At 30.4% G+C, this 26492-nt stretch overlaps 2 protein-coding genes and 1 long non-coding RNA gene across 3 annotated transcripts; all 3 read right to left on the reverse strand.

The window, feature by feature from the left end:
- Nucleotides 1-3930: 3930 nt before the first annotated feature.
- LOC101513912 (uncharacterized) lies at nucleotides 3931-4690 on the reverse strand. Its single transcript, XM_004515671.3, has 2 exons — nucleotides 4629-4690; nucleotides 3931-4322 (listed from the first exon to the last, which is right to left on the reverse strand). Coding segments are annotated over exons 1-2 (393 nt in total). The 5' UTR covers nucleotides 4630-4690.
- A 7400-nt stretch (nucleotides 4691-12090) lies between these two features.
- On the reverse strand, nucleotides 12091-12711 carry LOC140918996 (uncharacterized). The gene is made up of 3 exons (XR_012161519.1): nucleotides 12610-12711; nucleotides 12442-12514; nucleotides 12091-12334 (listed from the first exon to the last, which is right to left on the reverse strand). It is a non-coding gene; the product is annotated as an uncharacterized lncRNA (long non-coding RNA).
- A 94-nt stretch (nucleotides 12712-12805) lies between these two features.
- LOC105851263 (uncharacterized) lies at nucleotides 12806-13985 on the reverse strand. The gene is made up of 6 exons (XM_027330949.2): nucleotides 13786-13985; nucleotides 13599-13696; nucleotides 13421-13505; nucleotides 13237-13323; nucleotides 13062-13148; nucleotides 12806-12967 (listed from the first exon to the last, which is right to left on the reverse strand). The coding sequence occupies exons 1-6, from the start codon at nucleotides 13873-13875 to the stop codon at nucleotides 12806-12808; spliced, it is 609 nt and encodes a 202-aa protein (XP_027186750.2). The 5' UTR covers nucleotides 13876-13985.
- Between the last annotated feature and the right edge of the window lie 12507 nt (nucleotides 13986-26492).

Raw genomic sequence — 26492 nt, forward strand, 5'->3', positions numbered from 1 at the left:
GACTGACAGAGAACTTGCTTTAATGAATGCAATTGAATTTGTATTTCCATCTTCAACAAATTTACTTTGTCAACTTCATATTAACAAAAATGTTGGAGCCAAATGCAAACAGTATATATTAAAGAAAGACATGCAAGAACCCATTCTTGAGTTGTGGAGGAAAATTGTTTATTGTTCTGAAGAGAAGGAGTACGAGGAACTTTTGCAAGTATTTGAGCAAGCATGTGTCGATAATATTATTTTCTTTGACTACGTCAGAGACACATGGTTGAATCCTCATAAGGAAAGATTTGTTGAAGCATGGACCAATCGAGTATTGCATCTAGGAAATACTACGACTAATAGGTATGTCATTAAAATTTCACATTTTGTATGATATATGATATATGATTTATGCATGATATATGATCATTACTTCACATTTTTTATTTTTTTGTTTAAATATTAGGGTTGAGTCTGCTCATTGGTCATTGAAGAGATTTTTGGAACACAGTAAAGGAGATTTTTGTAAGGCATGGAATGGTATGAATGACATGTTGAAGTTTCAAATTATTAAGATCAAAGGTTCATTTGAGATAAGTAAAGGTCGCAAAGAGCATATACACAACAATCCATTCTTTGAGAAATTGACTTGGGTGGTATCCAAGAAAGCCTTAGGTGATATTGTTGAAGAATACAAGAGAGTCAGTTATGTCGGTAACGACAATGATGTGTGTTGTTGTATACTTAGAAAGACTCATGGATTACCTTGTGCATGTGAGTTAGCAGGATACAAGAAGAAAGGTGTTCCAATCCCATTAGATGTTGTTCATATACATTGTAGGAAATTAACCTTGAATGGTGATCAAGAGAATGAACAGTTGACAAATGATTCAGAGTTGGACATTAAATCGGAGATGGATATAATTTGGAAAAAATGGAAAACACTTAATATTGCTGGAAGAAGGGCTTTAAAGAGCAAGTTGCGTGAAATAGCATATCCGGAGACAACATCAATGTGTGCACCATTGGATAAAATCAAAACAAAAGGTGGTGTTAAGAAAAAAGGCAATAAGCCGAAGGGATATGACGTATATCGCGACCCATCATACTTTGAGCATGTTGATACTCAATTCTCCCAGCAGGCATCCAAACAAGTCTCCCATCAAGCATCCAAACAAGTCTCCCATCAAGCATCCAAACAAGTCTCCCACCAGGTTAAAAAATATTTCCACGAGTTTCCTTCTTTAATTCATCCATATATTGAAGACATAGTTAATGTTAAAGCAGATGGAAACTGTGGATATCGTGTTATTGCTGCTTTACTTGGTTATGGGGAAGAATACTGGAGCATTATACGTCGGCAGTTGTATACAGAGATTAAGTCCAAACCTGATTTATATGCTGCATTATTCAAGGAACGTTTGCAAGAAGTGACAGAGTCTTTACTTGTAACTGAGTTGGAAAACCAAGCTAACGAGAAGTGGATGACCATTCCTGATATGGGTTACGTGATAGCAACAAAATATAATCTCGTTCTTGTTACATTAGCAAAAACTTTTTGTTTGACTTTTTTCCCATTGAGGGGTGCACATAATGGAGATTTGTCACGTGATCGTGTTATCAGCATTGGTTTTGTTAACGAAAATCATTGGGTTCAAGTTAAATTGAAATCTGCATGTCCGTTACCTCCACTTGCATGGCATTGGAAGAAGCATCGTAGCGATGAGTGTACATCATGGGCTATCGCTTATGCAGGACGTCTACAACATTGGGGTTCTTTAGATTTAGAAAATAATTCAGATTATATGTCTTTGGCAGATGATTGATACTTTTGAGTTGTATGTTGTTTTAAATGATATGATTGACACTTTAAATGTTGTTTTAAATTTAGATGCTTGCCACTTTTAATTTGTATGTTGCTTTAAATAAATCACTAATAACTCAGAATAATAAATAAATCGCTAATAATAACTCAGAATAATAAATAAATCGCTAATAACTCTGAATAATAAATAAATCGCTAATAACTCTGAATAATAATAACTCTGAATAATAATAACTCTGAATAATAATAAATCGCTAATAACTCTGAATAATAATAGCTCTGAATAATAAATCGCTAATAACTCTGAATAATAATCACTCTGAATAATAATAACTCTGAATAATAATAGCTCTGAATAATAATAACTCTAAATAATAAATCGCTAATAACTCTGAATAATAAATCGCTAATAATAAATAAGTCTGAATAAGTCACTAATAATAACTCAGTGTCAATCATCTAATAAATATATAAATCACTAATAAATAAGTCTGAATAAGTTGCTAATACAATAAGTCTGAATAACAAATAACCCACGAATAATAAAATAAGTCTGAATAATACAACTATAATACTACTGATATCTCCTCATCTAGAAATGTGTAAAGCTCTCTCTAATAAGACACGCATTTGATCTTCAAGACCACCCATATGCAAATCTAAACTCTACTGTATAAGACCACCAACTGCGTGACACCGTGTACAACTAGTATCGGGACCAGCATCATGACTAGGACCAGCATCATAACTAGGACCAGCATATGCAGCAACATAAGGGATCATCCGAGGATGAGATATCATATAATACCACTGGATGTATCCCTCAACATACTCATGTGGATATGCAGCTGGATGCAATCTAGCTCGAAGTGATCGTACAGAATTCCGGTACATACTCCATTCAACGTCGACATCACGTGCAACAAGCATCGGTGGTGTAGGAGGAATGTGTTGAGTATACCCAAACTGTCGTATGCACCTCTCAGGTAAATACGGAACCATCGTGAAACACCAACGAATGTATCCTGTAAATAATGACACAGACTGAAATCGTGTCACAGCGTTCTGATCGTAATCTGGTGCCCAGATAATATCCGTATCCCTCAAAGCATCCAACTTTGCCCTGTAATATGCCACATTCCCAGATGTTTGTTTTGCCGTCCAACGAAACATCCGTGGCATCGAGGAAATATGCTCATCCATATCCCGTTTACAAATATCAGGGAAATGTTCATAAATCCAAGTCTGTAAATAATTGAAATGTAGTAAAATTATTAAGGTGATGAAATAATTAAAAAAATAATGATAAGTATAATAAATATAATAGTACCTGAAATAAAGACAAATATCCTCCAATCTGTTTGGTTGCAGGCAATGTACTGTCTCTAAGATAGTCATATAGCACAACAAGTGCAGCCGGTCCCCATGCCCATTTACCACAACTATCCAGATCTTGAAACAGAAAGAGATATTTTGCAGATACAAGTGTAAAACTTTTATCCGCAAGAATGGTACATCCTACCAAATGAAGTAGATATGCCCTAGCTGCACAGTCATATCTTCGTTCATGAAGTTTCTTATAAAATACCTCTTTCAACCACTCAAAACTATACGAAGCCCCTCTATTGGTCCTAGTCTCAGTGACAGCTTCATCATATGTAACCCCCAACAACTCAACAGCAGCAGCAATTGCCAAATCTTCATTGACATTTGCGGGAGGTGTGAAAAACTCTCCAGTACACGGGATGCTCAAAAGACCCCTGACGTCGTCAAGAGTAATAGTCATTTCACCGAATGGCAGGTGAAATGAACTAGTCTCTGCGTGCCATCTCTCAGCAAAAGCAGATATCATATTACCATCAATCATATGCAAACTACATCTTCTCAGAGGACGTAATCCAGATATATTAATCCAATGATCTATTTGAGCAGGTAAATGATATCTAATATCAATAAATTTGTCTTGCTTTTTGCCATTGGAAACAACTTTCAAGGCACGTCTTTCCTGTTTAATTAAAAATAACACAATTAAAAATATATTATAATCTTATACTACAAATAAATTATAATGTGTAATAAAATAACCTATACTACAAATATATTATAATATGTAATAAAATAAATTATTTACTAACATCTCCATTCCACACATTAATTGCAATATGATGCTCATAATCTGTAAGGACAGAAAGATCATAAGGACCTCCAAGAAACATGGGTTCATCAGGCTGGTGCTGCTGACCATGTTCATCATCAAAATGTTGCTGCTGCTGGTCATATTCATCATAAAACTCATGATCGTGCTGAGGCTGCTCATCATGGGGCTGCTCATCCTGTTCTGCATCAAACATAAGATTTTGCTGTGCCTGCTCATCCTGGGGCTGCTCGTCCTGAGGCGCCTGCCTTTCCTCATTTCTCTTTCTCCTTTTTTCAACAGCAGCTCTCCTATTTGATTGTGTAGGAGGCCGAACTCGCGAATAATCACCACCGTCAGATTTTCCTCCTCTAGTCCTCACTAACAAAATTCAATAAACAAAAATAAAAAAAAATAAAAAAATTACACAGTGTACTGGAAATTTCAAGAGGATTGAAATTTCCGGTAGTTCAAAATACATACCGGAAATTTCAAAAACGAAATTTCCGGTAGTTCAAAATACATACCGGAAATTTCAAAAACGAAATTTCCGGAAATTTACAACTACCGGATTTTTCAAATTTCCGGTTTGCCTCCTGGAAATTTCCGGTATGTATTTTGAACTACCGGAAATTTCAATTCTCTTGAAATTTCCGGTAAAAACTTTTTTTTTTTCTGAAAACTTACTTTTCCGGATTTTTCAATGTGGGGATAAAGTGTTTCAATTTTTTCTTATTTTGACTTTTACTATTTTTTTTAGGGTTATTTTGGGTATTTTACAACAAAAAATTTAAGTTGGGGGGGGTATAAGTTTAAATGGGGGGGTACAATAGCCAATTTTCCTCTCTACTACATTGTTTTGTTGAGGGTTATATGTCTTTGTTAACCGCCTTTTGATGCCCTAAGCCCTGCAAAACTCATCAAATTCTTTTGAAGTAAATTCTCCACCTCAGTCTGTTCGAAGGCAACAAATTGGAGACCTTGCTTCCTTCTCAACAGTGGCTTTAAAATTCTTAAATATGTCGAATGCCTCTGATTTTTCTGAAATGAGATAACTCTACATTTTTCTACTATGATCATTAATAAAAATTAAGAGATACCTCTTTTTATTGATTGAAATTGGAGTAATTTAACCACAAATGTCTTTGTGAACAAGTTACAGATTTCTTGATTCCCTCCACCTGCTTTTCTTTGGGAATGGTTCTCTTTTCTGCTTTCCCATGAGACAATCCTCACAAAGCTTTGTCGACTCTCCTATCTACGGCAGGTCAGTAACCATATGCTTTGAGTTTAGAGTTCGTAAACTCTTGTAACTTAAATGCCCTTATCTACAATGCCACCGATGTGCATCCTTAGCGATGATGGCTTGGAAACATGAATCAACATCAAACATTTTGCCCAGAATTACAAAAAAATTGTTTGCACTCATTGTGTGTCCATGATGAGTCCCTTAGTTGAGTGATAAATTTTGCAAGTGTTATCTTTGATTACAATCTTCAGTTTTCTTTCTTGCAATTGTCTGATGCTCAAAAGATTGTTGCTTAGATCAGTGACATAAAACACATCCTTGATTATTTGAATCAGATAATTTATCTTAAGTTTGATGTTGCCGTTCCCATGAACCATCATCCTTGCATCATTCTCGAGGTTCACCGAGTGCCTGAAAGTTTCATCCAAATTTGAGAACCACTTTTTGATCCCAGACATGTGATTGCTACATCCGCTGTCAAGAAACCATAAATCCTCCATCTTTGCGCCTTGTATCTCCACATGTGCTATCAAAACGAGTTCCTCCTCTTCATTAAACTCAACGTAGTTGACTTGCTTTTCCGAGATAGGGCATTCAAACTGAAAATGCTCAAATTTATGGAATTTATAACACTCTATTTGGGTTTTGTTAATCCTAAATCTTCCACGCCCATGTTCTAGACTTCAACCTCTAAATGATTTTATGCCCCTTCCTCGTACTCCGCGAGAGCTTCATTCTCCTAAAAATATGATCTACAAAACTTGTTATTTCTTCACAGTTGTCTTTGGGTGATGTCTCGTGATCTTTTGCTCATGACATAATAAAGAACTCTAGAGTGCATCCACCGAGAGACTGTCAATGTCTCTTGACTCTTCAATTGAACACACTACGTATGTGAATTTTTCTGAGAGTGTGCACAATATTTTCTCCATGATTTCTTTATCTTTCATGTCCTCTCCAAGATTCCTCATTTCGGTTGCCAAGAGCTATACTCTAGAGAATTAGTCTACAATGGTTTCCTCTTCCTTCATCTCAAGTATCTCGAACTTCTTTCTAAGGCGTTGAAGTTGTGCCCTTTGGACGCGCTCGATTCCCTGGTATTTGGTTTTGAGTGACTCCCACAATTTCTTAGAGTTATCCTTTTGAATTATTGTTTTCAAAATTGATTTATCTATAGCTTGAAATAGATAATTTTTTACCTTGAGATCTACCAAAGCTTGTCTTTGCACGCCATTGAGCACTTCTCCTCGAGCTGGCTCAACATAGCAAGTTTCAATTAGAGTCCACCATTCTTTTGATCTGAGGATATATGGTTAGCAAAGATGGAGGATCATAGTCCCCATGTAGATTGATTTGCAGTTTTGATCTTCAGATTGATTATTCAAGTGCACTGCAAAAAACACTATTAACATGACATATGCGCATGCTTTTGACTTAATACTGTCTAAATAGACATATTCAACCTTTATACCCAAGTTTCCTCAGAGACGCAAGGAATAATGTATTAAAGAAGAACGTTCTTGACAGAATTGCAAATAAGAAGCTTGTTTCAATTAAAATAATTGACAGTTAGCAAGATTGTCCATTGGTTATATTATGATTAAATTGAATATTCTAAGCATCTCTTCGTCTATAAAACAAAGATCAATCAGAAGATGAAGAGAATAGTTCACTTAACAATCTATTTACACTTGTTCATCTAAAAGCTCAAGTTGTGAAACTTTTCTCTTAAACAAAATTCCAAGCTCTCTTCACTATGTTCGTGGATCATTCTTTCAGAGTTATGGCTTTTAGTAAATCTCAAACAAAGAGTTGAGATTCATCCCAAATACTTTTTATCATACACTTTATTCTTGAGTATATTAAATTAGGTGCTAGAATTAAAATTTTAAAAAAGGGGGTCACAATTCAATCCCCATTTATTGTGACATTTATTGCTACTTTCAGAGTTATAGCTTTCAGTAAATCTCAAACATTCTGAATTTAATAGGTTAATGAAATTACGTATTTTTTTTAGATTTAACACGATATTTTAAAGAATTTGACTTTACATGACATCATATTTCAATTCAATTTTATTATGATATATTTAAATATGTCAAAATTTAATGTAGAATAATATGATTAAATAATTAAATGGTTAGCAAATTTATAATTTAACTTACAAAATTTAAAATCTAATACATATAGATAATGATAGTAATAAAAATATTGTACGCATTTAGTTAAATATAACTCAGTTGGTAGACCTAAATGAATTTTTATGGCTTGTAATCTGACATTTGTAGCTAAAAAATAATGAACTTGTATATTTAAAAAAAAAAAAAAAAACTATCTAACTTAATCTGAATCTATCAAAGACTAAGTCGTAAGTCTATGTACAACAATCTAAAGTCATCATTCCTTTCATAGTCATTATCAATATTTTTCTCACTCATTTACTTACAATCAAACTCTAATATTCTCTCTCTCTCACTCACTCACGAGAACCTTCATGCTACTGTCACCCATACCACAACCAAACCTATTTCATTCTTCATAGTTCTAAGAAATTAGATTGCATTCACAGTCACCCACCCATAATCAAACCCTAGATTGTAAAACTCATTGCTTCGCAAAACAACAACAACATCTATCTCTTTAGTCTTCACTCTATTTATCTTCTCTTATTGTTCCCCTAATTTTTGTCTGTAAAAGTAGTGTTTTAGTTGAGTGTTTCTCAAATCTTTGACTGTTGTAAATTAGGGTTTCACATATTCTACTTATTTACTATTTTTCTTTCTTTTTATAAAGATGTTTAAGTTGAGTTTTTATTTTTTTCCTCATTTTTTTTTCTTTTGTAAAACTAGATAAAAGTGTTACATATATTGATTTTTACTGTCTTTTTTCTATGAAAATAGGGTTTCTTATTTTTTTTCTTTTCTTTTTGTTTTTTTTCCTTTTCTATTAGAGTTTTTTTTATATGTTTTCATTTTTTTTTATTATTCAGGTTTTCAAATATTTCACATTTTTGTTTTGTATACTTTTACTTTTTTTAAGGTATCAAATACTAGCAACAGAAAGTGGAAGCCACTCGCGAGGGAATAAATATCAAATTGATAAAAATATAAACTTTGAGACATTAAAAAGCAAAAAAAAAATTAAAATGAAATGAAAAGGGTATATATGAAAAAAACCTCGTTATGACCCTTTGAAGCTCCTAAATGAAGAGGTGAATTGAGTCCAAAAGCATATTTGCTTCAACCAAATCTCCATCTCTCGCCGCCGACACCAATCTGTCGCCGGAAGCTGAACACCCAAATGAATTTCCCATGAAATCTTCAAAGAAAATCAATCGTAGGGTCAAAAGATAAACAAACAAATTTAATGGGGTGTTTATGATTTGAAGAAAAATTAAAACTATGGTTTTGGATTTGGTAGAGATGCTATGATGGTGACGTGGCAGCACACACACACACAAATTATTTCTTTTTTGTTTTTGATATTGAAAGATTGGAACTTGAAATGTGGGGTCCATTTAGCTTGGAACTCAATAAGTTTTGGTTCATGCTGAACCCATACATTTTACTTAGTATTGAGGGTTTTATCCAATTATCTCATTATTTATATGTTCCTTCATAATATATATGAAAAATTTAATAGTTCTTTAGGACTTATAAAAATTATAAAATAAATACATTAAAAATTAAGGATTGGTTTATTTATTCCAAAAAAATAGCTTATTTTCATTAGTATAAGTAGGATGAATAGTAAAAAAAGTGGGTTCTTACAATCTTAGATTCTCTCTACAAAGCATTGTAGGAAAATATAAGCTTTAGTTAGCTTTGATTTTCGTTGAAGAGATTTTGCAAGTGAAGGGTTCAACTACAATGAGAAAATGGAAAACTCAACAAATTTAAAATCGAGATACCTACAATGAGAAAATGGCGGTTTTATTTTAGTCAATGTTCATCCTATTTATGAAAACAATGTAGCGGTTGCTGAAAGGGACAAAGATGTAGAAAAATGGAAAAAGAGAAAGTGTGAAAGAAGAAGAAATATAGATTGAGTGTGAATAGTACCTTGTAATATTGTGAAGTGTATAATTTCATCTTTAACATTCAAATTATTTAATAATATGTCTACGACTATAATTAAATTGGTCCAAACGATATATAATAGGTGTAAGGCTTGAATTGTAATTGTATTTATGTGTTGGTAATAGTTGCTTTAACCTTGTAGTATTCAATTGTGCACATTTTTAGTATTTTTGGTGTAAGACTTGTAATATTTTTGGTTAATCTTTAGATATTTTAGCGTGGAGGAGTTGCAAGTGACTTCTTGATTGTATTAAAATGATTTCTTGATATTTTTAGTAGTTGATTGATTATATGAAACATATTTAATTGTGAATGAGTTATAAGTTCCTGAAACCAAAAATGGTGAACGTTCAGTCCGTATCAAATGTGTATAAAGCCGATTCGACACATGTGTATGTTATTGTGTTTATTATGTTAGATATTGGATTGTGTTAAAAATGATCACTAACTGATTTTAATTTAGAGATTGGAAAATCTTTTTTTGTTGGAGAATGAGTTTGAACAAATGATGTTGGTTATGAAAGTGATAATCCTATCATAGATGAAGGTACAGAGGAAAGTACAAATGAAGGTGTAGGTGGATGTAGTTTTGAGAAGGCAACCGCTGTCAATTTTTTGTAATACATTTAAGCCATATCTTTCTAAGAATTAACTCCAGAAGATTTAATGAAATACCACTTTTTGGATGCTGGTGTGGCGTTCATATTTTACAATTTGTATGCTAGTTTCCATGGTTTTGCTGCAAGAATAAGCAAAGTTATGAGAAACAAAAATGGTGAAATAACACAACAGACCTTTATTTGTTACAAACAAGGTCAAAGAGAAGAAAAAGCTATTGCGTCTACAAGTCAAAAGTGTGTACCAAAAGCTCGCGTAAGATGTGGTTTTGAAGCAAAATGACGTTTCCACTTTGAAGCAAAAAGTGAGCGTTGGTACATGAAAATTTTGCACGATGCACATAAGCATAAATTGTTGGATGACCAATTTATTGGTATGTTACCGGCACACAGAAAGATGACAGATAATGATATTTGGCGAATGCGCAACATGCGACAAGTTGGGATGAAGACTACCCATATTTTTGGCTTAATTGCAAGTTAAGCTAGTGGGCTTGAAAGAGTTGGATTTCTTAAGAGAGACATGTACAATGAAGAAGAGAGACAACACCTAAGTTCATCAATTGATGTAAAAGTTGCATGTGAATATCTTGACAGCATGCGTGCTAGTGATGAATCTTTGTTTTGGAGTCACAAAGTTGACAATAAAGGAAGACTTTCACATTTATTTTGGTGAGATGGTGCAGCTAAGAGGGATTATGTGATTTTTGGTGATGTATTGGTATATGATGCCACTAATAAAAGGAAAAGGTATACATGTCTATTGGTTGTATTTTCTAGGGTGAACAACCATAGCCAAAGCATTGTATTCAGTGGTGCAATTGTATGCGACGAAACAGAATCAACATATATTTGGTTGTCAGATCAATTTTTGACTGCAATGGAAGACAAAAGTTCAACTTCAGTTATTACCAATGGTGATTTAACTATTAAGAATGCAATAAGTCTCATCACAAATTATGTGCATGGCACCTTATACGAAATGCTTGCACTAACATTGGAAACACTCAATTTGTGAAGATATTCAAACAATGTATGTTAGGTGACTATGATGTCGGGGAGTTAAAGCGAAATGGGATAAAATGGTCATTGATTTTGGACTAAAAGACCACAAATGAGTTCGAGAAATGTACGAAATAAAAGGCACATGTGGGCCACTGCCCATACACGAGGTAAATTGTTTGCTGGATTTTGAACAACTTCTCGATGTGAAGGACTCCATGCACAATTTGGGAAGTATGTTAACTACAAAAAAAATTTAGATGTTTAAATTACATACGTTTTACTGAAGTTGAGACAGATTATGGGAGAGAACCTATTTTAGAAACCCTGTTGTCCCTAATTGAGAGAGTTGCTGGAGAGATATACACAAGAGAAATATTTCATTAATTTGCATGAGGAAGTATTTTATGTGACTTTATTTATTTTTAATTTTGTTTGCATAATATTTAGTAGATTTGAAAATGATTATGGATTGGAATTCACCAATTTAGTTGGTTAAATATAAAATGTAATTGTTATCTCTTTCTTCTATTTGTGTCTATATTTGTATATTTTGTTTGGAACAAGTTTTGTATTAAATTAATGATTATGTAATGACATATCATGTTCTTTTGTTTGTGTTTGACTAAGTATTTGTGTGTTATGCATGATGCCAATTGTGTCTGTTCAGACTAACATGGTTTGGCAAACCCTTGTTATTATATATCTTGGTTGTGAAATAGCATGAACACATATGGTGATATGTCATTTTTAGAAATAGCAGCAAGCATAATCTACTTGGAAATACGGTATATAAATATCTTATTGAAATGTGAGTCTAGGTTTATTTCAAATAAAATTTAGTTGTAGATTTTCATTTCTTTATAAGTATTTTGCAAACATCTTTCACTTTACTATACATGATGAATTCGTTCACTATGCCAAAGGCATCTGAAGAGAAGAAAATTGAATGTGTGAAAATAATTTTGTATTAGAGAAATCAAACATTCGTTCATTTATATGTGATTTTGATTATGTATCTGAATTAGCCATTCATTCATAATTATGTTTAGAATATATAAAATTACGGTAGACTAACAGTTAACACAAGATGAAATACAAATAACAAAATGACTATATGTCAAAGACATGAAACCAAGTTATATCCAATAAGTTACCTAAAACATATTATAATAAGGTTGAAAAGACTTGGTTACCTAGTCAAAGTCAAATACAAACAAGAAAATAAGCCAATATAGATAAAGGGCTTAGCCAAAAAATAATGTAGTAGTTTCCAAATGATTTTGGTTTCAAAATAGACACAAAATTTTTCAACAAACCATCCATTCAAGAATTAATGAGTCGCCAATTTTCTTTTGCTTCAACTTCAATAGTGGTCTTCAGTTCATTGTACATTTCAAGTAGCAATCTAGTAGCTGTTCTGATGCGGATGTTGTTCTCAAGCAACTATAAAAATAAATAATAAATAGTTTTAATAATTGGATGATGGACTAATTGTTATTAACTAGAATAAATAAATTTGTAAATTATTTCGAATGTTTTTTTTTTCAAACCTCTCCTTGAATATTGGATGTGAAACATTCGCCCATATCAATCCACTCAATCAACCAGGCAGCGGCATTGTCACTTTGCATATAGAAACAACTGCAACTATTAGTTTACTTGTCTTCTTCTATTAAAATAACTATTAACTAAATTTATGAAAATATGGTGGACAATACCTATGGCCGCAATTTGGTATGCCTTTAGCTTGCTCCAATGGCCACCCAAGAAAATCAATAGAGCGTCCATCAAAAGTGGTTCCGTAATAAGGAAAGCGAACCATTCGATTCAAGCTATTGCTCTACATTGGAAATAACACAACAAAATTTAAATATTATAGCATAACTAATTGAACACAATAATTTGACATGAATATTATTTGCAATGAAGATAACTAACCAAAATACTCATAGTTGTACTTCTACATTCAATATCTTCCATTCGACAAAAAGAATCTAGATGATATTTAATTTGAAGTTCCAAAGATATCACCATCAGAAACCAATGACCAGTTTCTGTTTTGATAGGAACGTATATCTGTTCATTATTTAGATTGTACTCTATCAATCAAAAAAACTGTCAAATTAAAATTCATTGATTGAAAGATAAATTTCTTTTTTTGATAACTCACATATTTTAAATTTGAATTTGGTTCCATCCAATTGCGAAAGTAACGATCAATTAATTTGAAAGTTGACATTCCTGAAAAAACATCCTCCTACATAGAGATTTGAAAGTGACAATGATGTCAATATCTTGCATGCAATAAAAAGTTAGTGAATATTTTATTGACACAAAATGCTAACCGCAAATGATGGTGGTAAATACCACACAGCTCCTCTGTTATAGTTGTTTTGAATCCATGTGGATCTTCTACAAATCAATGTCATGATCTATGTTGTGTTAACAAAAATAAAATACAATTAATTGTTTTAGTAAAAAAAAAACAACTTATAATAATTCCATAAAAAAAAAAAATATGTACAAGACCTTATCGTTGATAATCATTCCTGGAGCAAGTGTGTCAAAATCTGACCTATATCCTATAATTCCGTTGGAACTCACCAACGGTTCTCTGTTTATTGGTAAACACATATATGAATTAGCAATTTTTACAATAAAGTTTAACATATAAAACATTAAGTTAAAAAAAAAAAATGTAACTTACTCTTTATCTTTATTAGGATGATACACATAAGCAATGATTTGTGCTTCAACGAGATCTAGTTGCATGTCAGAAGTGACATGAAAGTTCCATTGTATGCCCTACAAAAATAACCAATACAACATGTCAACTCCATAGGAACAAAGAAATAACAATAGAAATTTATTAAATAATAGTTTGAAAATTTAACCTTAGGTAGCACATTGGTTTGTTTCTCATCATCCGTTGCACTACGATTGACTAATTTCTTCCCCTTTGATGATGTAGAGTCGACGTTCATCTTTTTTGTTACTCCAAGAGAAGGTGAAGGGAAAAAATAATGAAGTTTCACTTTACTTTTTTTTATGTTATTTTCTTCCTGTGTTTTGTGTTATTGTGTGCCTTTGCCTTTGTTGTATTGTTTCATATTGTTTTGTTTTAGTTTTTTATTTTATTTTTTATTAATATTTGTTTTAGTTAGTATGTACCATTTGGTTGGTTACTAATTGGATGAACAAAATTGATATTTAATTAATTGATTTTTAAAATTGGTAATTTATAAAAAGAAATAAAGTGAATTTAAGGTCAAGTAATTTATTGAGTAAAATATATATATATATATATATATATATATATATATATATATATATATATATATATATATATATATATATATATATATATAAGGTAATTTATTGACTTAGAAAAACATCAATAATTTACTATATGTTTTTAATTATAAATATCATTTAGAAGAAAAAAATATTCTTAAATATAAACATTCTTTCAATTGCATTTGTTATATTTAAAAAATATATCTCTTATTGATACTATTAATTTGTTTTGTAATATGAAAAGTCAAATTTGACATATTTAAGTACCAAAATTATTATAGAAACATTAATTCATAAAATGAATATATTAATTACCCTATTAAATTTTCTTTATAAGATTGAAAAATATAATTGGTACAAATTTATCATGTATGCAGTTTTAATCTTTAAAGTTAAGTCAACATATATTTTCAAATCAACTGCAAACACGTTTAAAATATTATAAAAAATTTATCTACAAAAAAATAAATTTAAAATTGATTTATAATTTCATAAATTTAGTACTTTTATCTTGAGTTTTTTACATTTAAAAAAATCATATTTAATTCATCACAAGTTAAAATTTCTAAATTTTTGTGAAGGTTATATAATATTTGAAATATACTCGTAAAAAACCATTTAAAATTTTTAAAGATGAAGAATAATTAATCATATTTGATATTAGTAAGGAATAAAGTTGTTTGGTTGATAATTTTGTGAGTATTAAAAGTTGTATTTAGTTTTTAAAATGATTAAAATTGAAAAGTTGAAATTTAATAAAAATTAAAAATATATTTCATACATAAATATATGTGTGTATCTATGAAACATTTAATAAATATTTTTAAACTAATATTTACAATATGCATATCGGAGTATCGATATTAACCCAATTTTGATGTATTTGAGCTTCAAATAAGAGTATGCATGATATCTATACATTATAATAAAGCAAACATGATAAATTGGCAAGTTTGACACGTGTCAACAAACTAGAGTGTTAAGAAAATATAAGTTTCTATTAATAGAAATAATACATGTTTATTAAAGTTAATGGTCAATTAAAAAAATAAAAAGAATGAATTAAAAATAAAAAGCTTTTTTTGTAAGAAAAGCATAAAACTTCTATTACATCACGATATTTGTCCACGATACAATTTAATGGTCAATTAAAAAATTAAAAATAAAATACAATACACCACGACTTACAGTTTTTTCATGTATCCGTTGAGAAGTTAATGACCAATTAAAATATAAGAAAAATAAATTAAAAATAAAAGATTTTTTTAAGACAAAAATAAAATTTCTATTACATGAGAAATGCAGAAATGCGTCAGTTGAAAAGTTAGTAGCCAATTAAAAAAATAAAAGAATAAAAATAAAAAGAATGGATTAAAAATACACTACACCACTACTTGAGGTTTAACTGTTGAGAATTTAGTGGTCAGTCACTAACACCACGACTTGACAGTTTTTGTAATTGTTTTTTAAACACTACTTTAGCAACCACCCGCTTCAAATTAATTTAATTAAAAAAATTATTTTATTTTACGAATTCTTTAATACTCCGTTAACCGTCTTTGGTATTCTCTCATTTGTTGCGTCTCCTTTATAAATATCATTCATATTATCTATGTATACACAATTCTTTTAAGCTTTCTTTATCAAAGCTTATCATATTTTGTTGCTTCAATTTCTCCAAGAAATGAGTCATGGGATTTGGTTGTTAGAGGTGTGCGAATGGTTTTTGTCTTGATCTCCTCAATGTTAAACAAAACTTTTATGCAATGGAGATAGTACTGAGATTAATATTCGTGAGCTTTTATTTATCGAATTAAGATTAATATTCCTGGTGAAACTATGTATTTGTTCGTGTTGCACCTAACAATATGTTCACACGAATTAATTAGTTGAATTGGTAAAAAAAATTCAATCTATGATTGTTATTTTATATTGTTTTGTTATGCATATATATATTTTGTATTGTTTATGTTTCTTAATTTTGTATGTGTATATGTATATTTCTATCATCTTATATAATATTTGTCTTAATCACTCCGATTTTAAATTCACTCATAAATAGTTAACAAATTGTACATTTGTATATTTATATTTCTATTCTCTTATACAAGATTTGTCTTAATAACTCCGATTTTAAATTCGACTAACATGCAAATTCAAAGATAAAAGATACTCATAGTTTTTATGTGTATTGTAATTTTTTGTTTGTAACGGGAAAATTATTTTTCTTTAGTATTTTGTGAGTAGTACTAAAATGAAAGATATTTTGCCCACTTATACAGCAAAGGCCGAATAATAAAAATAAAAATTCATTATTAAGTTACTTACTCATCTTTACATTTACTTATTTTATATATGTCCATGTCCATTATTTTAAAAATTCTTATTTCATCTAATCTAATTATTTAATATTTTTTTTAATAATTATTGTTTTTATTTGTTTAAAATTAAAAGTATTGTTTTGTAATAAGTTTTTTGAAAAGAAATAAGATTCTTTGTTAGAATTCAAAAATAAGGCACGGTGTTGAAGTCATACTTTTCATCAATAACATTGAGCGTATAAGAAAGTAGTTTTTAAGTTAAATTATAATTAGATTTTTTTTAATTTTTTAATTTTAAATTATTTTTTTTAAGTCAACTTATTTTTTTAATATCAATAAAATAAAATTTATAAAATTTGATATATATATATATATATATATATATAAACTAATATAATAATTTATTTATTAAAACCTTTGTTTCCGTGCGACGCACGGGTTACGAACTAGTATATTAGATTCAAAGCTATATTAAAAATTCAAATTTAAAGTTTAAAAACACAATGGAAAAATGATACTGTAAACCAATTCAAAGAGGGATGTAGCGCAGCTTGGTACGGCCTTTGTTTTGGGTACAAAATGTCAGATGTTCAAATCATTCATAAATGAATTTAAATATAAAATAAATATTATTCATTCTTTTTTTTTTTTGTCTTTTATGAAAGATATCAATTTTAACTTTGACCAAACTTGAACTTTTTTTTTTAAATACAGTAATAATACTCGAACACATCCATGTCATCAAGATGCATTTTTCAACATTGTATTTAATTTTTGTTTAGTTTTTTGGTATGTGTGGTTTTTGTTATTTATTTTATGTGCATATTTTATTATAGATTAAAATTTCTAATATGAAGATAAACGTACATTTACATTTAATTTATTATTCCAAAAATATTTTTAAATTAATTTATTAATATTGTGAAAAGATGACCAGTATACTTAAGGTATGTTAATAACAAATATATTTCATATTTTATATAAAATAAAATAAAATGTATTTAACTACTATTTTTAATAATAAATGTAAAATAAATATTTTTGTTTATAATTTATTTTATTTTGAATAGTACATAATGTGAAGGGAGTTTTTAAAATATATTTAAAAAAAAAATTTAATAGCTATAATAATCTAACGAGATTAAAAAACATAATATATTACTTGATGAAATAGTTGCGATATTTTGATTTAATGAAATAGATTACTTCAGAACCTTGGTATAAGTGTTCCTTCACCAATTAGTATGACTATAAATAAAGTCACTTCATAATCCAATATACTTTCATAATTGTATGAGATTAATTTATTTTTATATTATTATTTTCTTTGGTGTACGAGAATAATTAAAATAATTTTATTTTATAAAATATTATTGATCTTTATATTTGATGTGAATTTATAATTTATGTCAAAGAGACAAATCAAATTTTAAACTTAGTGTAAGACATTCATCATCGTCAATTTAATATTTTTTTTATTTAAAATTTACAGCACTCGACATCACTTAAATATGGAGGAGGCACATCGATTATTTTCTGATATATTGGCATACTGAATATACTTTTGGTATAGAATTAGCACACTGAATATGTTTTATTCCCTTTTAAGTGAACAAAAACATCAATAAAAAATATTACTAGCATTTTAATTCATATTTAAATACTCAATCATTCTTTCATAAAAAATATTCCATTTTAATTCATATTTAAATACTCAATCATTCTTTCATAAAAAATATTCCATTTTAATTCATATTTAAATACTCAATCATTCTTTCATAAAAAATATTCCATTTTAATTCATATTTAAATACTCAATCATTCTTTCATAAAAAATATTCGATCATCCTGGTTAAATATTTTACATGCAAGAACCACATGACCATCCATATGTTCAGTAGCGAGCTTGACTAAAAAGCGACATAAAAATGCAACAAAAAAACTCATACAAAAATGCCACAAAACTCAATCACCTTATATACAACAAAATAACTCAAACATTTTATATAGACATAAAATCAAACGCCTTGTATGCAACAAAAAAATTCAAAAACTTTATATAAACATAAAATCAAACACCTTATGTACAATACAAATGCTCTAAACAAAAATAAGCACTAATGTCTAATTGAAACTCTAAATTAAAATTCCAAATCAAAGCAAATCAAAGCTCCAAACTCAACACTAACCAAATAAGCTTTAAATTTCATGCTAACTGAACAAAAAGTAGAATTCCACAAAAATATTAGATACTGTCATATAAGTTAAATTCTTAGGATAGGTAAAACTCAACAAAATCAAGAACTCAAAACTGACAAAGGAGCGACGAACTATCAAAACTAACTAACAGAGGAGAGACGATTCAAACTAACAGAATTCCAAATCCAAACTAACTAACAGAGAAGAGACGATTCAAACTAACAGAATTCCAAATCAAAACTAACTAACAGAGAAAAGATGATTCAAACTAACAGAATTCCAAATCAAAACTAACTAACAAAAATCAGCACTAACAAAATAGAAATCCGAACCTTTTGAACAAAGCAGCAACGCGATCTTAGGACAGATGAGGTTGCGGCGAACCGAGAGCGACGAACGGCCACAGAGGCGGCCGCAAGGAGCAGATGAGCGATCTGGACTGGAGGCCGCAGCAACCGCGCGTTTGTCGTGAATCTGATTCTGTAAGAGGGAGGGAGGAAGGCTGGAAGAGAGAAGAAGAAAGAGAAAACTGAATTAGGGTTAAGTATTGGTGTAATTTTTTAGTTTTAATAAGGGCATTTTAGTCATTTAACTATACTCATGAATATTATTTTTTATTTTTTTATTTTTTATTCAAGTAGATTCTTGATTACCCATCAGAAGCAGGTAGATAAAATAAGGTCTTGTAAAAAAAGGCAGATGCAATAAGGTAAAATAAATACAAAATTTAAATTACTAAATAAATAAATAAATATGACTCAAAAATAAATATACAAAATAATGTGGCTTTAAATAAATTGATTGTTGGGTATTATGTTGAACCAAAACAAAAACAAAAAAAATTATGTTATCGTGTAACTAAATAACTAGATTTAAGTGATTAATAAACTTCCAATTAAAAATGAATCGTACAGGAGAACTTGAATTTAAATTTTAACTGAAATAATTTGTTGTCGAATACAAAAACTCTAGATTATAAAGGACTAGCATGAAAGCTACTCAATTATATAGATTTGATTGCTAATTAACGTGGTTGGAAGCTAGTCAATTCTATAGAAACTTTTTCAAAGGATGTTATTTAATTTTCTTAAGCTTCATCTTAAAGCCATAATTGGTTTAAATGTTTCACGAACATTGAAAAGCAAAGAGAAATGTCCTCAATTAATATTCGTTAGAAATTGAGACATATAGTGGAAAGCCACAAAATATATAATTATGATAATTAAATTGCTCATAGTATATAGCTGGTTTGCTACACAAATTAGCTAATGTCAATGTTTTAATCTCGAACACTAATTAATTAATATGGTTGTCTTAATCTCGAACACTAATTAATTAATATAGTTGGGAGAAGTAATTAATCTGCCAAAAATCACCTTATTGTATTTTCAAGCTATTCTTAGTACTTTATTTTGACAAAAAATAAAAAATAAGTTAACTCATGATATGTTGAAGAATGCATATTCATGCAAGATCATACAATCATTTTCAAATAATCAAGATTGATTTCCTCAACAAATTGGACTCATCTCATATACACACCAAGACAATAACACACTTTTATGGATTATGAAATAATTTGGAAGATTCCTCAAATGAATGTCATATTAGATTGATGATAAAATGATTGCAGAATAGTATGGTTGTCTTATTAAAAGTTAAGAGACAACTGAATTAGTTTTAGGATCACTAAAATCATGTTCTGAATTGATAAAATTCGCACATGGACCACCCATAAGTGAACAAGCCTCAAGGAATCAAATAATAAAGGTCCACTTGCTAAAAACACATTTAGATTGATCTGTAGTTTTGATCTTCTGATTGATTACTCAAGTGCACTGCAAAAAATACTATTAACATGACATATGCGCGTGCTTCTGACTCAATACTATCTCAACAGACATATTCAGCCTTCGTGCCCAAGTTTCCTTTGAGACGCAATGAATAATGTATTAAAGAATAACGTTCTTGACAAAATTGCAAATAAGAAGCTTGTTTCAAATAAAACAATTGAGAGTTGGCAAGATTGTCCAATGGTTATATTCTGATTAAACTGAATATTCTAAGCATCTCTTCATCTACAAAACAAATATCAATCGGAAGATGAAGACAAGAGTTCAATTAATAATCTATTTACACTTGGTTATCACTCTTAAACAAAATTGCAAGCTCTCTTCAGTATATTCGTGGATCATTCTTTCAGAGTTATGGCTTTCAGTAAATCTCAAACATTTTAAATTTAACAGGTCAATGAAATTAAGTATTTTTTTTAGATTTAACACGATATTTTAAAGAATTTGACTTTATATGGCATCATATTTCAATTCAATTTTATTATAATATATTTAAATATGTCAAAAGTTAGTGTAGAATAATATGATTAAATTATTAAAATGTTAGCAAATTTATAATTTCACTTACAAATTCAAAATCTAATACATATATATGATAATAGTAATAAAAATATTATACACATTTAGTTAAGTATAAATCAGTTGATAGACCTAAATGAATTTTTTATAGCTTGTAATCTAACATTTTTAGCTAAAAAATGTTGACCTTGTATATTTTTTTAAAAAAACTTATCTATTGTAATCTAGATCTTGCAAAGACTAAGTCGTAAGTCTATGTACTAACAATCTAAAGTCACCATTCATTTCATAGTCACTATCAACATTTTTCTCACTCACTTACTTACAATCAAAGCCTAATATTCTCCGATGACTTCTCGCTCTCACTCTCATGAGAACCTTCATGCTATTGTCACCCATATCACATGAAGTAACAATGTCGATTTACAAGAAAGGGGGGTTTGAATTGTAAATATGCCTTTTTAAAAATTCCTGTTAAAACTTAAGAAAATAACTCAAGAATGATCTTGGTTATGAAACAGAAAACGGAGAACGTTCTTGGTTTATGTTATAAAACAGAGAACGTTCTTTAATTAGCAGAAAATCAGTTTATATTTTATCTCAAATGATTAATGCAGTATAATAAAGAAGGAGAAAGGAAAGAGAATACCACACAAAGATTTATCCTGGTTCACCCAACGTGGGTTACGTCCAGTCCTCACACTGTGAGATTTTCCACTAAGTGTTTAAAATGAAGAACCTTCTTAATCTTACAACACCTAGAATAAATCAACCTTGATCTATTTCTTTCTTAATTACTTTCCACCCAGAAAGCAATCACAACACCTATCTAACCTTGATAGGAAGCAATCTTAAACAAACTATAAAGAAACTCTTATAGTTTGAGTTTTTACAAATGATTGAATTTGACAGAATCTGATATTGCTCAACTCTTGTTTGAGAATAGATTCTTTACAGAGTATCTAATGACAATTTCGCAGCTGATATATGAATGAGCAGCAGTGGCTGTTTCGCGAATTGCAGAAAATGATGTTGCCTCTGTTTTGCAGAATTTCAAGCTTAAGTGTGATTATATAATGTTGATTACTTGGCACTTGAATTTCTTACTGAGAACTGAGATAATGGCCTTCTATTTATAGGCTGGAGATGTACGAAATAGCTGTTGGAGAGGCCATGCTTTTTTGACTAAAACATTATTTTTAGAATAAAAATAATGCTGCTTTGAAAACAGCTTTTTTGACTTTTGATGTTTTAGCATTGAAAGCATTTCTGTCCTTTCTTTGACATTTCTTCATTGATCTTGGATGGTACATTATCTGTCTTGAGTCTTGAGTGTAGCTAGAGGAGGTTGGAGAAGATTTGAATCGAATTGCAGACTGAAACAGAGAGGATGCAAGGCTGCTGTTGATGTGCAGAAAACGGAGAATGATTAACGTTCTTGGTTTTATCAGTTTGAACGTTCTTGAGCTTCAATAATCATTCTGGAGTTCCCGTTTTGAATGTTCTGTATTTCCTTTGTTCTTGTCTTGTCATATACCCAGTTTGATCAAGTTTTCTTGACATTTGAATTTTGGAGTTCTTAAGCCGTCATGACTTTTGTCCATGTTTAAACTCTTTGATCTTTGCGATCAAATATCCTTTTTGAGTCTGGATTATTTGTACTTGTTCCTTGCCATGTACTTGTTAGATATGAATGATTTCCAGAGCAGATTCTTTGTTAACGATGTAGATAAACTTTGAACAACATGCTGTGATAGATAGTTCGGTGAAGCTGAAGATCATTCTCTGTTTATGATGCAGAATGATCTTGTTGTTGTCTTTTCTTGTATTTGCTTGATTCTGCTCTTAATTAAAACCACTCAAGAACACAAGTTAAATTAACATAACATTTAGAATCATAATTAACATTCTTAATTAACCTTTGTTTATTTTCATCAAAACTTTTAAAATAGAGTTTGTCTCAACAATGAAGAAATCGCGGAGTTTGAATCAGAAATTAAAGGAATCGATTGAAGATGGAATCAAAAAAATGATGAAGAAATTGGGAAAAACTTCTTCAACTGAAAAGCGAGAATCGAACTCGGAAAAAACTTTAATAATTTCTGAGCTGAAATAGGGGGAAAAATTTGAGACGAGGTTTTGAAGATGAAATAGGGAATTGAAATCGGGAAGACCTTTTGAGCAAATTTGAGAAGGAAATACAATGAGAAGAAATAGAAAGGAAAAAAAAATTATGATATGAAAATGGGAAAGAAAGAAAATAGGTATTGTTGGGTGAATTGATGTTTGAGTGAATAAGTGAATATTTTTTTGGATGTGAATATTTGAGTTTTTTTTTTAAGTTAACACAATGGATTGATATTAAATAAGAATATGTGACACTCTATTTGTAGCTAAAAGTAACTATAATAATAAATAAGGAGGTATCACTAAAAGTTAAGTGTCACAATAGATCTTTTATTTGTAGTAAAATGCATAAATTTGATGTGATTTAGTGAAAATTCCAAACACATGCTTATATTTTGTAGCTTCCACGTTAATGTGTGCATTGTGAAATTCCAAACATATATTCAGTTTAGAAATAATACTACACATATTTCATATTTCATAATTAATGTTGAAGCCTTCACAATACGCTTTTTAAACTTAAGATTTAATTGTAATTTTAATCATTTTATTTTTACTGATTCACGAAATTGATTCCCTTGTTTTAAAAATCCGACAATTTTGATCTCTCTTTTTGATTTTTTAACTAAAAAATAATGACGTGAGATGTTTTAAACAATGTGACATATGATACGATAATTTAAAATGATTAACACCCATGAAATTGAAATAAAATGCACTAAAAACTTAACTTTTAACTTCAATTTTTTTCTTCATATTTTTAATTTAATTAATGATATATGAATAATTAATGCATATAGATGGTTCTATATCATAGAATTGTATGTTACATCATTAAAAATGTGTCAATTCCACATTTTTTAGTTCAAAAATCTGAGAGAGAGACCAAAACTACCGACTTTTAAAATAGGGAGATCATTTTCGTGAATTGGTAATAATAGAAGGACTAAAACTGCAATTAAAGCTAAACTTAAATAGGTTGTTTTGTAAATATTTTCAACATCCTTTTGAATCATGCACAAATCGGTTGTTAGCACGAGCTTAGAGAACTCAATTTTAAAATCAACATGTTAGTTGTTTCTACATTCCTTTAACGGTTGCACAAAATTATTCATCAATTTAAAAATGATGTCTTTCTTTCTAACATGTGTCTTCACCGGTGAGTTAATAGTTTTACATTGAAAGTTTGTTTGCATGTGACTAAAGATATTCTTGTGAAAGCATGAATGTAGTGGCCCATTATATCCTTGTTCTCATTTGTTGTGCACACCCAATTTTTACCTTGAAGTTAATTCATCTCAACAACACTTACCAATAATTCTTCAAATTTGTCTAGCATCAAATTTGGGTTTGAGGAAAGCAAGGGTCCAAATCGCATGCAATGATCTAACCATCGCGACTTAGTCAAAGGAATGTACTGAGTACTCAAGAGACTATAGAACACTAAAACGTTACCACTAATAGGCCCCACGTGACAATTGGAGACCAAATGTTGTCTTTTCAAATCCCATAAGCAGACACAAGCGTCCGCATTGCTCCTCATATGGAAATGACAGCACAACAAATTTTAAAAATCCTACATAAGGGACCTCGGTCCTTGGACAACATTGATTGTAGTTGTCTTCATCAAAAGTGGACTCATCACCAACTTTGATAGTAAAAGCCAAAAAACTTCACAAACTTTCACCGCTCTCACACGAGCTGAAGACTTGGGGGACAATTGTTTCAGAGTGGACTTTGCCACGAGCATGAGTGAGCTTTAGCCCTATGCCTCACATGTCGAATATATTTGGCTCAACACGACTCCACGCAGATGCGATGTAGCTTAACACGTCTCCCTAATTCAATCATCATTGTGTGATCAACATCGCAAGGACCTCTGAGACTCGCAACGACCTAAAAAAGTGCAAGATACATAATCACACTCTTTAAATACAAACTACACAATCACTCTTATCGAGAATATCTCTGACTCCCTCCAACTCTTAGTGACTTAAACATTAAAGTATTTGCAACTACATCCCATTGAAAATTGCTTCCCTATGTTTCGTCAATGATAGTTATCTTCGACCATCATCGAAGTTTTGCTGATAATAAGAGTTGAAATACTATTGATTATAGACTTATTAATTAAACAAGTTTAAAACACAATTCATAAAAAGAACTCATAAGCTAGTTAATAATTGAAAAATTAACTAATAACTAATAATTTATAATTGAAAAACTAATTGATTAAAATAGTTCACTAAAACTTTATTTACGAAACACATCTCGTTAAATCTAACGGTTTAAAATAAACTATATGCTTAATTGCAGTTTTGGTCCCTCTATTTTATCTGAATCGCGAAAGTAGTCTCCCTATTTTGTTTCTCCCCAGTTTTGGTCCCCCAAACAGAACTTTGGTCCAAAACTTGATGAAATTTTACTTTTTTTTGTATTTATTTAAGTCACGCCATGCCTCAAGATCTCATTTGCAACAATTATACCCGAAATCTATGATCATAAATGGTGTAATACGACTTTAAAAATGAAATTTCATCAAGTTTTGGACCAAAATTCAGTTTGAGGGACCAAAGCTGGAGAGAAATAAAATAGAAGGACTACTTTCGCGATTCAACTAAAATAGAGGGACAAAAACTGCAATTAAATCTAAACTATAATGTAACTTATTCAGTTGTGCCCAAATTCCAAGTTTCCCGAGCACCCTTGGAAACTCTGATCCCCCACTTCCTTGATGTGTTAATCTAGTCACTACTGTCATCGTCATCAATGCTTTTATTCATAATATAATCCACTCGTTAAATACGACACCGCACCGCACCATCGAACATGACCTCACCGTCACCGACGATACTAAATGTCCCTCTCACACACGCCGCGCACGCTCCCATCTCACCGCCGACGATCCCTATCCACGACGCACCTCCACACACCCGCTAACTCTTCCTCCTCCATGTCGCCGGAATCCACTTCCCTCCATTTCCGCCAGATCCTCGCCGCAGCGCTGTTTTTCTTCGCCGTTTCCCTCTCCTGCCTACTCCTTTTCAGAGACGCCGATTACTCTCATTTCGTTTCCTCTTATTCTTTCCCCCGTTTTCCGACCGTTTTCCCCTCTGCTTCCAACGATTTCGCCGCGGTTAGTTCCGTTTCATCACACACTTTCTTCTTCAAGTCACAATTGCTTTATTTATTTTTGTAGTTGCGTTAGTGAGTTAGTTTCTTTTATGCGTCCTTTTGAACTTTGCAATTTTTATTGAATTTGTGAATTAGAATGCTTTTTTTTTT

This window comes from Cicer arietinum, chromosome 8 (genome assembly GCF_000331145.2).
Source record: "Cicer arietinum cultivar CDC Frontier isolate Library 1 chromosome 8, Cicar.CDCFrontier_v2.0, whole genome shotgun sequence".
Classification (NCBI taxonomy): Eukaryota; Viridiplantae; Streptophyta; class Magnoliopsida; order Fabales; family Fabaceae; genus Cicer; species Cicer arietinum.